Source organism: Drosophila erecta, unplaced genomic scaffold (assembly GCF_003286155.1).
Source record: "Drosophila erecta strain 14021-0224.00,06,07 unplaced genomic scaffold, DereRS2 tig00000092-arrow-pilon, whole genome shotgun sequence".
Classification (NCBI taxonomy): Eukaryota; Metazoa; Arthropoda; class Insecta; order Diptera; family Drosophilidae; genus Drosophila; species Drosophila erecta.
In genome coordinates this window covers 12,290,473-12,303,138 of record NW_020825207.1, presented here as the reverse complement: position 1 = coordinate 12,303,138, position 12,666 = coordinate 12,290,473, and the positions used below count along the sequence as shown (strand labels likewise).

General features: G+C 42.6%; 2 protein-coding genes across 2 annotated transcripts; one reads left to right on the top strand and one right to left on the bottom strand.

Moving 5' to 3' along the window:
* The first annotated feature begins 5,765 nt into the window (after window positions 1–5,765).
* On the top strand, window positions 5,766–6,297 carry LOC6547526 (gram-negative bacteria-binding protein 3). The gene has a single exon (XM_001974874.3). It carries the CDS (start codon window positions 5,803–5,805, stop codon window positions 6,259–6,261), a length of 459 nt encoding a protein of 152 aa, XP_001974910.1. The 5' UTR covers window positions 5,766–5,802; the 3' UTR covers window positions 6,262–6,297.
* A 1,793-nt stretch (window positions 6,298–8,090) lies between these two features.
* On the bottom strand, window positions 8,091–8,848 carry LOC6547527 (uncharacterized transmembrane protein DDB_G0289901). Its single transcript, XM_001974875.3, has one exon. The coding sequence runs from the start codon at window positions 8,798–8,800 to the stop codon at window positions 8,210–8,212; it is 591 nt and encodes a 196-aa protein (XP_001974911.1). The 5' UTR covers window positions 8,801–8,848; the 3' UTR covers window positions 8,091–8,209.
* Between the last annotated feature and the right edge of the window lie 3,818 nt (window positions 8,849–12,666).

Here is a 12,666-nt window from a genome sequence, read left to right as displayed (position 1 = left end):
TGTCTACTGGCGGCTCATTAACTCTGATTCGGTTCTGCTGGCGTCGCGGATACAATTGAAACCAAAAATCTCATTTTGAATGCAATCGAGTGATGGAATCGGCTTTTTCGAATTGCCCGGCTTATCAGCGATTGGCCAAATAAAAAGAGTGGCTTCATTAAAACGCAAATATCAAATTTGCAACAATCATTCCGCGTCTACACGCGAATTTCATGTGTACATTGTGCCCTCCAATCAAGAGTTGGGTTTCAATTGCAGCCGCAATTACGCTAAACAAAATTACGTATTTGTAAAATAACAAAATAAAGAGCCGGAGCTCCATTCGCGTTTGTGTGAATTTTCGCAAACCGCAGATATAAATTTGACTGATTTTCATCATCGAGGCCAAAAAAAAGCGGATAAAATTCAATTGATTGGCTGGGCAACAAAATCGACTGCGAAACTCCATAATTCCAAATGCTTTTAATGGTTAAATGCTAGAGTCCTCGAAAATGATACAATCATTTTTGGCAAATATGCGGCAGCTCGCACAACAATTTTGTGAACCACAAGGGGCAAATGGAGTTTACATAAATATTAAATTCGTCTTTCCGGATGAATCAATCCCGCTGAAAAGTGCCCACTTGTTTGGCAACATCTCCACATCGGCCATGCATGCTCAACAGTCCCCATTAGCAGCTTTCCAGGATAGCTACCAAAAAAAAAGTGGGGGATGCACACTACACGGCTAAGCACTCGACATACACACTGTTTTAAGCAGTCCAGCTGCATTCGTATCCTGGCCAAGCCCTTCTTTTTTGACCAGAACAATGGCCTGGAATCCGGAGTACCTCCTGCACCGGTTGGCACTTGCATGAGGCACCCAAAGGACTTCCCCACCAAGTACCAGCCACAGATGCCCCTCCCGTTTCCCGAATTCACGTTCTATCTGCGCATAAAGCAACACTTTTCCAATTTCCGGCTATGCGAAACGACGGGAGTGCAGCCAAAATCGGAGCAGGGAACTGAAATAGCAGCGGCCAAGAAACAGAATGTATGGCCATTTAGCCAGCGGCATTGTAATAATTTCAGAGCTGACAGCGTGATCCAGAACGCGATAGAATCCGATACACAATTAAATCAGTAACTAAGATCCCTCTCGATTTGTAACTTTCCTATGGATATTTTTTAACCTAGAACTAATACACAATAACATGAACTGTAAATAAATGATAGTCCTTAGATACTTTGTATTAAATGTATACAGTTTTCAACACTCCATAGGCCGATGGTGTCATTCAACTCGCGATGAAAATCCGTGACTGCACCATGGCATCGCTGTAATAATGCCCATTTTGGCTCCTTTGTTGGCCAATGGCCGGCGTGGGGCATAATTCACACAGCGCACGAATTCATGGCCAGGATCGCAGTAGAGCTCATTATTAATGAGCTCAGCAATCGAAAATGCGTGTGCACCCTTTTTGCACGTCCACATCCTGGGGATGGCGATGATGCTAGGGATGATGAGGATGGTGAGGATGGTGGTGTTGGGATGGTGATACTGATGGCGATGGCGACTTTCTAACAATATGCAGCACTCTAATGAGCAGCCGCTTGAGCATAAGGAAGCGACGATTCCGCGGATGAGACGAGGCATTCCACCACTTGCGGTAATGGTGCCTCTGCCACTGGAACGCTTGTAAAGTTGTCGAGTAATTAATTTGTTCAATGGCATGCTGGAGGTGTAAGCGAAACCATTTAAAGTTGACGACGCCAACGACGCCGACACTTGAGAATTCAAAAGCAACTACAAAGTGGCAAAGTCCTCAAGGGCTGGCAACCAGGAACGCCAGAGGGATATGGGGAAACTAATACTAGTGTATGCCCAGCAGAGTATGTATCCGGCTACGTAGAATAACGAGGTGGGCTCGAGGAGTTTCGATTGAGGGAAATTCGTGGGGGGATAGGGCTTTTCCTCAGACATCGAATTTGGGAAAGCGACTTCTCTGGATTTCTGTTTCCTTTCGATGTCATAATTTACATACATACATGACATTTTACATGCATGTAAATGTATTTACATTATTATGAAAAATTCATACATAATTTACATACTTTTGTCAGATGAAATACCTTAATTTTAGGAATAATTCCCTAGGTGAATAGGGTGAATTAGTAATAATTCCGACGTTCCTTGTCCATCACTTAATGTATCTGCGTAATGTAACTGCCTCACCCCAAGCCTTTTACTTGTTGTATAACGGAGCCAGCACTTACGAGTAATTAAAGCGAGTACTTGACGACCCACCCTCGTAATATCTAGTACTCAGCCCCCGCCCGTGTGCGTGTGAAATCGGAAGTGGATGCCAGACCCACGCCCCAAGTAGGCAGCCCCACCCGGCTGTCCTGAGTGGAACATCTTCGAGTCGCAGTCACTGGGTTTCCTCGGCTGGGCGACAGGTGCTTCCGCATTTGAATGTCAACGGAAACCGCAACGGTACAACTTAGATAAACGTTTGCTCTTTAAATATGTGCGCAATGGCAAAAGGAGCCTTGGGTGGTGTTTGGAAACGGGGGCCAAGTGGAATTGGGGGCGTGGTGGAGCGGATGTCTGAGGGAAACTGTCCCCGTGTTTGAGCAACTGAACTTATGTGTAAAGCTGGAGCTACATGCGAAGTGCTTGTGGTCCGTGAAATGGGAGCACACATATATTGGATGGGGCATCCGATGGGGAGCAAGTGTGAGCTATGACAGGTGTATGCTTGGATAGATCTTGGCTTGGCTTATTGCTTACTCTCCAGATATACACGAGCATGAGCGAGGGAGTGCTAAGGTGTTTGCTCTTGCAGGAGCTCAGTAAAATTGATTATGGGAAATTGAGATGGATAAGCAAGGACTGTGTCGAAGGCAACCAATGAGGACAACATAGGACAGCTATTGAGATAACCTCAGAAACATAATGTTTTAGCTTTGAGTGCACTTAAAGCCAATAATAGTAATGGAAAATGGTGTAATGAACACTTATAACTGCAAAATTCAAGTGACTAAGCCGCAAAAGTTAAGAAGAACTATCAACATCATTAGTAATCAGCATATCCATCCACCAATCCGAATATTAGTTCGGTGTACCCTAAAGTTTCAAAAGCAAACATGGGATAATAATTATAATGGCCTCTGGAAAACGTACAAATGTGAAATATGAAATATTCATTTGAAGCAACATTCACATTTGTGCTCTGCATGAAAAAGGCTTATTGGCAACTTTTACGAATATTAAATTCGGCATTTGCGACAAGTTGATCCATCAGAAAAAGCATTACATGCTCTCAGCAATGTACACCAAATTATTCAGAAAAATATTGTATCAACCCGCTGATTAAATTATGCCGAACTGATGAATGGAATTCCTGCAGCGACAATCCCTTTTTACGTTTTTGCTGTTGGCTTCTGGCACGCAACATTGACAGTTTCAAAAAAATTGATTAAGTTTTAAATCAATTTTCATTCAATTTAGGCAAATACCAAATAAATTAAATCACGCCCGAATAAATAGCCAAGCACCTGACAGCCCGAAAAAGCACTCCATGCTAAACTGCTAAAAATAAAATCAATTAACAATAAATGCAAGCAATTAAATTCAATGCCGTTTGGGGCAGGATTGACATCGTATGGTTTTTGGGTATGGTGCAGTAAAGAAATGTTTGCCACAGATAAAAACAGGCCACTTAATTAAGCCCCAAACGGGTGTGAGAGTGCGCTTTTGGCCCACATTTACACTGGCCGGCATGTTTTAAGTGCGAAACAGTGTAATTTCATGGTAATCAGTCTGGGACCTGGCCGGCATCTAACTGCCAACTGCTCGTACTACACAACTACACAAATTTCCGGCTGTGTGCACAAAGCCATTGGGAAACCGATGGTAAAGATGGAAAAGGGCCAAAACCGAAGCTGAGCACTTGGGCCAGAAAAATGTCAGTTTGCAATTTTCTATGCCATTTAAAATAAATGAAAATTGCTCTTCATCCGCTGCCCCAACAGCTACTTCTACCTCTACCTCTACGGCATTTCGTATTTTCGGTTGTTTGCCATGGTTTCGGCCATCTAGCGCGTGTTAACGTAAATAAATTACACACACATACGAACAGCGAGGACGAGATACAGATACGCAATCAAGTGGTCAGCGGCATGCAGCTTATAAATCAGCGCCAGCCGCTTGGGCGCAACATCAGCAAACATTTGGAGGATAGATGACCCCGGCATCGCGACCCGACCCGCATTGCGATGGACATGGACAGCTGAATGAATGAACGAATGACCGAGTGAGTGGACGCCCGAATGACTGAATGAATAGATTGAGCGGCCAGCTCCGGATAGATTGCTTGTATAAATGTTCGGCTATTTAGTTTCGGTTTGCTGTGGTTTGACTTTGCTTGTTTTCCCAGTCCCCAACCCCAACCTCCAATCCCCAACTCAATCCAACCCATTCTCATCACCATCCACATTTTTTTGGCCAATGCTTTCCGGGCGGCGGTGCGCAGAAGTTGATGTTGCGCTTTTGTGTTTTAATGTTGTTTCTGGGACAATTGTCAGTCCGGCGAGAGCAGTTGTCCGGGTTGGTTAGCTGAATCACTTTGTTTGACATATCGCAGGGCAATTAGGAATTAACTACCATCTGGTTTGGCCGGTCCTAGGATAGAAGCCGCTTTAAGTGCGTTCCCGGGAAACCAATTGCATCAAAATTTCGAAAGCTCCCATTGGCGCTTGGAAAAAACTTATAAAAATCACAAAACTATTTCCAAATTGAGGTAAAACTAACTTATGACAATTATGATAAGCTCCACCGTTGGGACTACTGAAATAATTAGTTACCAAACTTTGACTAATAACGCAAACGTAGTTAGTAAATGTTCGTTGAGCACTGGAGCATATTTCTAGCCTAAAGCCAACATGGTTAACATTGCGTCCTGACTTTGGGGCACTGACAGCAATTGACTGTCTAAGAATCTGCCACCAGAAGGACCTCCTCTGCCTTTGCCTGCAACGCAAATGCCAACGAAGGATGCCAAGCCTGTGCTTAGGTGAGCGGCAAGTACTTGCATACTTGCAACCGAAAGTAAGAGAGGACTGGCAACAATGCCGCAGGATTGCTGTGTGGCCAACAAGGCGGGCGGATCATCTGCATATATTTATGTACTCGCACAAAGGAGTCGTTGGCCCAAAGAAAACCGCACACATGTGGCGAGGTTGTAGATTAAAGCACTTCTTTATCAACCCGCTCCATTCTTGAGAAATATTGCTATGCAAATATTTGTATTGCATATTTTGGGGCACGCGGCCGAATTCGCGGATTGCAGGGTTGGATAACAAAGTGGTTTGAAAGGGCGTGGTTGCATTCGGAATTTTCTTGAATTCTTAAAATACGTATTTTATCAACTCCAGTTCTTGTAAGTCAGATTAAGTCTTCCACGAAATTGATTTACAAATATTTATCATTATTTTCACTGCAAGCTGCGACCAGTTCGTTTTAAAAGGATATCATCGAATTCAAAATGTATAGTAATAAAACGAATTTCATGGTTATACAAAGTTGAAAGCTCTTCGCCCAACAAAAGGTCTCGTTGCTTATAAATGTTGCTGTGAAAATATTTTGATTGCTCACTTTCAGGCACGCGTCAGAATTTTAGTTCTGTGGGGGATGCACTGTCGGGAAATTCACAAAACCAAAACAAAAACAAGTCTCAGCCAGACGAGATAAGCCTTAGATGGTGGACTACAAAAGCCGTGTTGAAGCCTCAGTTCGCGGTAAATCCAGTTGCTATCGCCATGTCGCAAGTCTCAAAGCTAGCAGTCTATCTGCTCCTAGTCGCAGTTTTCATGGGCGGCAGTCTATCCTACGATGTGCCCAAGGCCACCGTCAAGGTCAACTCACCGAAGGGCTTCGAGGTCTCCATTCCCGACGAGCCGGGCATCTCGCTATTCGCCTTTCACGGCAAGGTCAACGAGGAAATGGACGATCTGTCCGATCAGACCTGGGCCGCCGATGTAGTGAGCTCCCGAAACGGACGCTGGACATTCCGCAACCGGAACCAGCGACTTCAGCCCGGAGATGTTCTGTACTACTGGACGACGGCGCGGTTCAATGGAGTCGACTATCACAACTACAACCAGAGGCATGTGGTTGGGCAGGGGGATTCCCAGAAAATCGACGTGAACGGCTCAAACGGTGGTCACCAGCCGATTGTAGCCAACGGCCATAACACGATCAACATATATGTACAATGAACTATGCTTGAATAAAAGTGTTTATTGTTTTAATCACTCAGCCCAGTCACTAGCATTCTGAAAAGTCAACAAAGTCAGGCTTTCAGGTCCAGTTTTTTTAATAGTATTTTTATTGAGACTTGAAGTCGGAGCTTATTCTATGAATCTTTAATCCCAATATCTTATACCAAAACAGAGAAGTATCAGCTTTGCATTTAAGAATCTATTATATTCCAAGTAGAATAAAGTGATTGAAAAATTCGATTGAAATATGGGACATATTAACAGCTTTGTTGGCAGAATTATGCAGCAACAATGTATTTCCATTGCATTGCATGGTTTTGTTTTTACCCATTAGGGCTATAAATCAGGGAAACACTTTGTCACAGATACGCAAGTAAGTATCCGGATCGTATAAATCATACTGAAAACTTCCCCTGCCCGTTCATCAAGCGTGCTTAAGGTGCGACACCCAAAAAAATGTCCCTATATATCGAAGAGATGCAACCGGGGATACCGCAAAAAATGCTACACGGATTCGGCCAGGTATGAAACCGAACCACCACCCACTTCACCCCCACGTCCATAAGCAACTACACAAAAGGTTGCACTTGGACCATTTAACTTTCCCTCGAGGCTAACAGCAAGCAGATAAAACTTTTTGCCATCTCAGTTCCAGTTGAGCTTCTAGTTATTTGGAAGTTTTCGATTCTGCGTGTGCTGAAAGGTTTTCACTTCCAAGTACCAGATAGGTGTGGCTTAATCGCCCTGAAATTGGCCAGAAGTAAATCCATAGTTCTCCTTCTATGAAGTTACTTTCAGAGAACCAATCCTTCTTCCCTAAAACGAAATGAATATATATAGTGCACATGGACTATTAAATTATTATACCCGTTACTTGGGTAACTCGCCAGTCGGGGAACCCGACTATTGCATTCTATCTTGTTCTAATGTATGATGATGTAGAAATTGAAAAATACTGAAATATACCAGGGTCATTTCGAGTATGTATAGTATGTACATATGTATTTCCAGTCATGTATAGTATTTTTAAAGATGTTAACCATTTTTCTTATCCCACATAACCATTACCTCGTCCGCTCTGTTTTGTGTTGGCCTAGCCTGCCTTGCGCTTGACCTGGCTCGCTGACCGCTTTCAGCCGAGAAAGTTGAGTGCTAACAGATACCTAGGAATTAGAAAATTATATAATATAGCCATTTAGGTGGGGTGCTTAGGTGCTGGCCAAAATACTCGTAAATGGAATGGTAAATATATCATTTTATGCCTGGCCAGGCCATTTGTCACAACTCATTTGCAGTGCATTAAGCATTTATGCGGCGAGGTGCTCGTAAAGCTATTCCACTTTTTTGCAATCACATACCGGTATGTACGAGTATATGCATGTAAATATGTACATATAGCGGCCATATATACAGGTGGACTTGTGTGCATTTATGTGTGGCATGTAGGTAGCGAACTAAGTGACGCTGTCAGCAACATTTGCGGGCAGTTCTGCTCTCATTTTCTCATTTCGCTTGGCGCAAGCTGCCAGCTAGCGGCAAGATTGTGGCAGTTGCAGTTGCACATGCCCCATTCGTTGCACCACCCATTCGCAGCACCCCATCACACGGACATGCTTTATTTAACGCCCATATACACGCCTACATCGGGCAACGTTTTTCACATGGAAGGCGCTAAAATGACTTGTGACGACAACTTAATGCGCCAAGTGGGGGAAAATATATATACACATGTACTTTATATGCCGCTGCAAAGTGACACATACTTTTTTAAAAGACCCAGGTGGAGAGCACTTAATGTAGTACTTAAGCTGCTGATGCTTGTGGCATTTAAGCATTATTGAAATTTTATTGATAACACACAAGTGGATGACGTTATATTAAACGTTATGACTGGAGCGACTTATTAATTTTATTTTATTTTAGTTACTTCTGTTTCACTGGTTTCTTACTGCCTCCGACCAAAACCACTTTCATTTTGTCTGATGCCTCCAGAAACTAATCCTCCTTGATGTTGGGCCAGAGGACCACCTGTCTTACCCCCTTCGATTAGACCGCCTTCAGTGTGATTGTTTGTCAGTTCTTTGCTCCCAATGGGGCCTCCAATGTTTCCTCCAGAAATCAGTCCTTCATGTTGATTGCGGTTGGCAACTGGACCTCCAGTATTACTGCCAAATGTTCCTTGGTTGCTGTTAAAAGGACCTCCGCTATTGGCACCAGAAATAAGTCCACCGCTGGTAAATGAGCTACCAGTTTGGCCAAAGGTTCCTCCACTGCTTCCGCCGGAAACTAGTCCTGCTTCTTGATTGGTAGCAAGTTGGCCTCCAGTTGCGGGCCCGTACTTGCCATAATTAGCCACTCCAGAAATTAATCCTCCTTGTTGACCAGTACTTTCGAAAGGACCTCCTGCCTTTCCACTATTTATCAGTTTATGTTGTTCTCTAAGCCATTCTCGGTATTCAGAGCTATAGTTCCTGTAAATAAGTTGTGCCCAACTTGTTTCAAGCAACAGCATCATCACAAGCAAAAACGACCTCATTGTTAAGCGGTGAAACAGATGACTGATCTGCCTTTTTCTACGATCAGTCAGTGAAAAAACAAAAATAAACCAACCATACAAACAGGGCTTAGCAAACAGCGCAATGATTCAGATAACCCATCAATCAGCAAACGACTTCACAGAATACTTATCAGTTTTGAAGCTTTACTTGAGCTTTTGCTCCCGGACGCCTTAAAATCATCTTTAAATGTCTTGCAAAGATGTTTGTTAAAGAGTAGAGCATTTTTAGAAAAATCAAAAATCATTTAAGCTGGTTTCGTGACCCAAAACTCATTGTGAAATACCCTTTCACCTATAGTTGTCTACATAAACAAACCTTACACAAAGACTTTAGCCATTTGGTGGTTCTTCGCGAGTATACTTGTATTACATTTCAGGCGTCGACCCCCATAAATCGCAATCAGGAAACTTAAAGACAGCGAACGTGTTCGCGTTGAAACTATTTCAGGAAAATGCGGGCGTCATCTAATGGGTAAAATATGAAGCCGCCGCCCAACTCTGGAAAAAGGTTTTCCGGTGCTGGACGAGGAGCCGCGAGTAGGAAAAAAAAGCCGGCAGAGTGGCAAATTAATTATAAAAGATTCCGCTGCCACCAAGTTAAATATTTTTGCTCAACTTCGGTTCAAATTGTGGGCGGTCGCGGGGCGTGGCCGTGGAAAATAAGTTGCCAGTAACTTGACGCACATTTGTCAGGTTTTTCCCGTGCAAAAGGGGTTAGTGGGCGGTGAATTGGGGAGCTGGAATGGGAGCTGCCAGTCTACAGGTGTCTTTTCACAAGCGGAGAGAGTGGAATTTTCCGTGAGGGTTTTTCAGTTTGAGTTGGGTCTGGGGGAGCTGATATATGACTCTTTGAAATTAGTCCAAGTGCAAAATGTCCTGGAAGGAATAAAAAATTGAGCAAAATGGAGAAGAATTGCATAACTTTTTCAGGCTGTTGTCGATGATGTTTTACCTGCGGAAGGTAAATGTGTTCAATCCGGATGTTACCGAGAATCCCATTTTGCATACATCTCTGTCGAAGAGAAACCAAATTCAAACAAAATACCAGCTTAAAATGGGAAATAACATTTGTTGTATACTTAAGGTGATTCTCATTTTGTGTGCTGTTGTTTTGAGTGCTGTTTTTATGACCCAATTAAACCGTATACAAAATTAAAAAGTAATATATTGCAATACAATCAATTCATTAATTCAATGCCTGCTACGTCTTCACTACTTAATCTAAGCCGCCTAAATCTCCAATAAACAGCAAACTATTACTAGCTTCCATCAAATTAGAAACTAATTTATTAGTTTATTGGTTCAAAATGATTGAGCAGATTGCCTTAAAGCTTCCTCTCTACACTCTATCATCAAACAACCAAATTAGGTAGCGTGTAAATAAATTTGCATCTTCAGAATGTAATTTGATGGGTGTACAGTTGAAAACACTCGTGTTGTTGTCCTGGATCATAACAAATATATCTGTGTATAAGTACATATTCGTGGGCTGTGTGCTCAATTAGCATTAATGAATGCTCTTCCACCCTTGCAGGTAATGCCTATAAAGCTCGCCAATAATTGAATTAATGTCGCTTCGCAGAGGCCCACTTTGGCCCAAGTTGTTGTTTACTTATTAGGCTAATTGTGTTCGTTAGGGCCACCTGCCTTGGTGCAAGTACTTTAAACTGGGAATAGCTACCCTTTCTGATTGATCAAATGGACTTTCCGTGTCTTTAGCTCCCCTATCCCCTAGCTCATCTAACACCGTTCTAACAATGGCTCACGTCGCAAGTCATCTGCAGCAGCCCAACATCGTCGTCTGCATTTCAAAATCGCACACAAAACATTTGCCAAATGCGAAAATGCAGTCAAAGTCGTGCAAAATGCAGTGTCCTCTAACCTGGCTCACCCACCCCCAATAGCTAGCACTCTCCTCCCACCAAACTGACAAATGTACACTGCGAAAAATGTTGGAAGCTATATATACGAACTGATATTTTACTGCACCCCTCAGTTTTAAAATCTCTAGAGTGAGTATCTGCAAGGACTAAACTAAATTTCACTTTACGGCAGGATCATTATAAATAGCTTTCTTTAGCTATTAGCTTTTCCCTCCCCTGCATATCATCAATATACATTTATTTAATTTAAATACTCTTAAATTAATTTTTAAATACTTTTAATCAATTATATTCTGTACATACAGGAAATCATTAATTTCAGTGCAGTCGGGATCACCCAGTGAACACATTTTTTTGTGATTGTGCAGTCAGCCGTTGATAGAGACATTGAGGGGCGACAGAGAGCGAACTAGAGGGTTAGAAAGAGAGGGAACGGAAGATAAAAAGAGACGGGGCGACTAACAGAATGAGCGAACAAATACCTCTAGTGCTATTTTCTATTTGTGCTTTGTGGAAATGTTTGCTGTTGCTGGCGCTGCTAACGCTGTGCAATTGTTGTTATATTTAGCATCGCAGACGCAATTTATATAAAGTTTAATTGATTGGAAAATCAAATCGATTCGATTCGCACTGCAGCAGCAGAGCAACAGCATCCACAACGGACGCACATTTGCCTTTGACCAGGCGCAGATTGTTGGGGAATCCCCCGGCGAATCCCCAAAATGGAAACCGACATCCATGGGCCAGCATACTTGTACAAGCCGTATTTCAGACTCAAAGTCGTTTATCTTGCCGCCGTTTGAGTACATTTCTGATCTCGGTTTTGCAGTTGGGCTAATGTAAGGCGCACATAAATTGAATAAAGAACTGGCGTAGGTGGCAATAAAAGCCAGAGCAACACATTTAGGTTAAATTAAGCTGCTTAACCTGCACTTGAGGGCCAGAATTCGATTACAGTCTCGTCGGGTTGGGAAATGCGGATAAGAAAAGGTATCTTACTTTAAAATCCCGAAAGGCTTAGGCGTATTTATGAACTTCTATCTATTTTGTAGTAATTATTTGATAATTAGGATCGATATATTTTGACAGGACTGAAACAATTGGCTCTTCTGACCACCTTACTTGTTCCCAGTGATGGACGAACTTTTTGCAATGACATTTTATTTTCCGCTTTACAATTGCTTTATTTTAACAAAGTGACTCCTTCAACAGTCCACTTTTCCAACTAATCCATGGCCACTCAAAAAGCAGCAACAACGAAACGCTTGTCATTAACAAACAACGCAGTACCTGTTTAATTTTTATTGTGAAACTTGGCTCGCCGAGAGCTTAACTTTCCCGATGCACTGCAGCTTAGATAGCGATGTACATATATACACCCACTCATCCACGGTAAACCCACTCGACGCCGGGGGACAGTGGATAATGTCAATGGCCGGGGATACGAGGTGGGACCGAGCAGTTCCACGATATGTTTAATGGCAGTAGCAATGGAAAAAGTTTTACGTATAGCAAAGCAATTCAATTGAAAATAATTAGAAACGTAGCCACATGGCGAAACTTCTTAATTGCCCGACTATTGTGCGTCTGCACTCAAATAAATGTCTACTTAGTGACTTAATTATTTGCAGAACTTGATTAATGTCAGCTTTATGCAAAAAGGGTTTGGACAAATAAGGTTTTCCAGCTTACATTTCTTACTAGCTTGCGGTATTTCACTGTGAATTTCTTTGAGTGTATTTGACAGTGGTGGCTCGATGGCTTCAATGAGAATTAAAAGAGTGCAAAGAACAGAAAATTGCATTATGCATAAGCCGCTAGAGCTTAAGCCATTATCGAACCCCTCCACGTATCCAAACATGGACAAATAAGATACGAAGAATGCCAAAGAGAGGGGAAGAGAGACAGAGAGAGAGAGAGACTGAAGCAATCCAAGAGATACGATTCGAATAAGAGATAGAG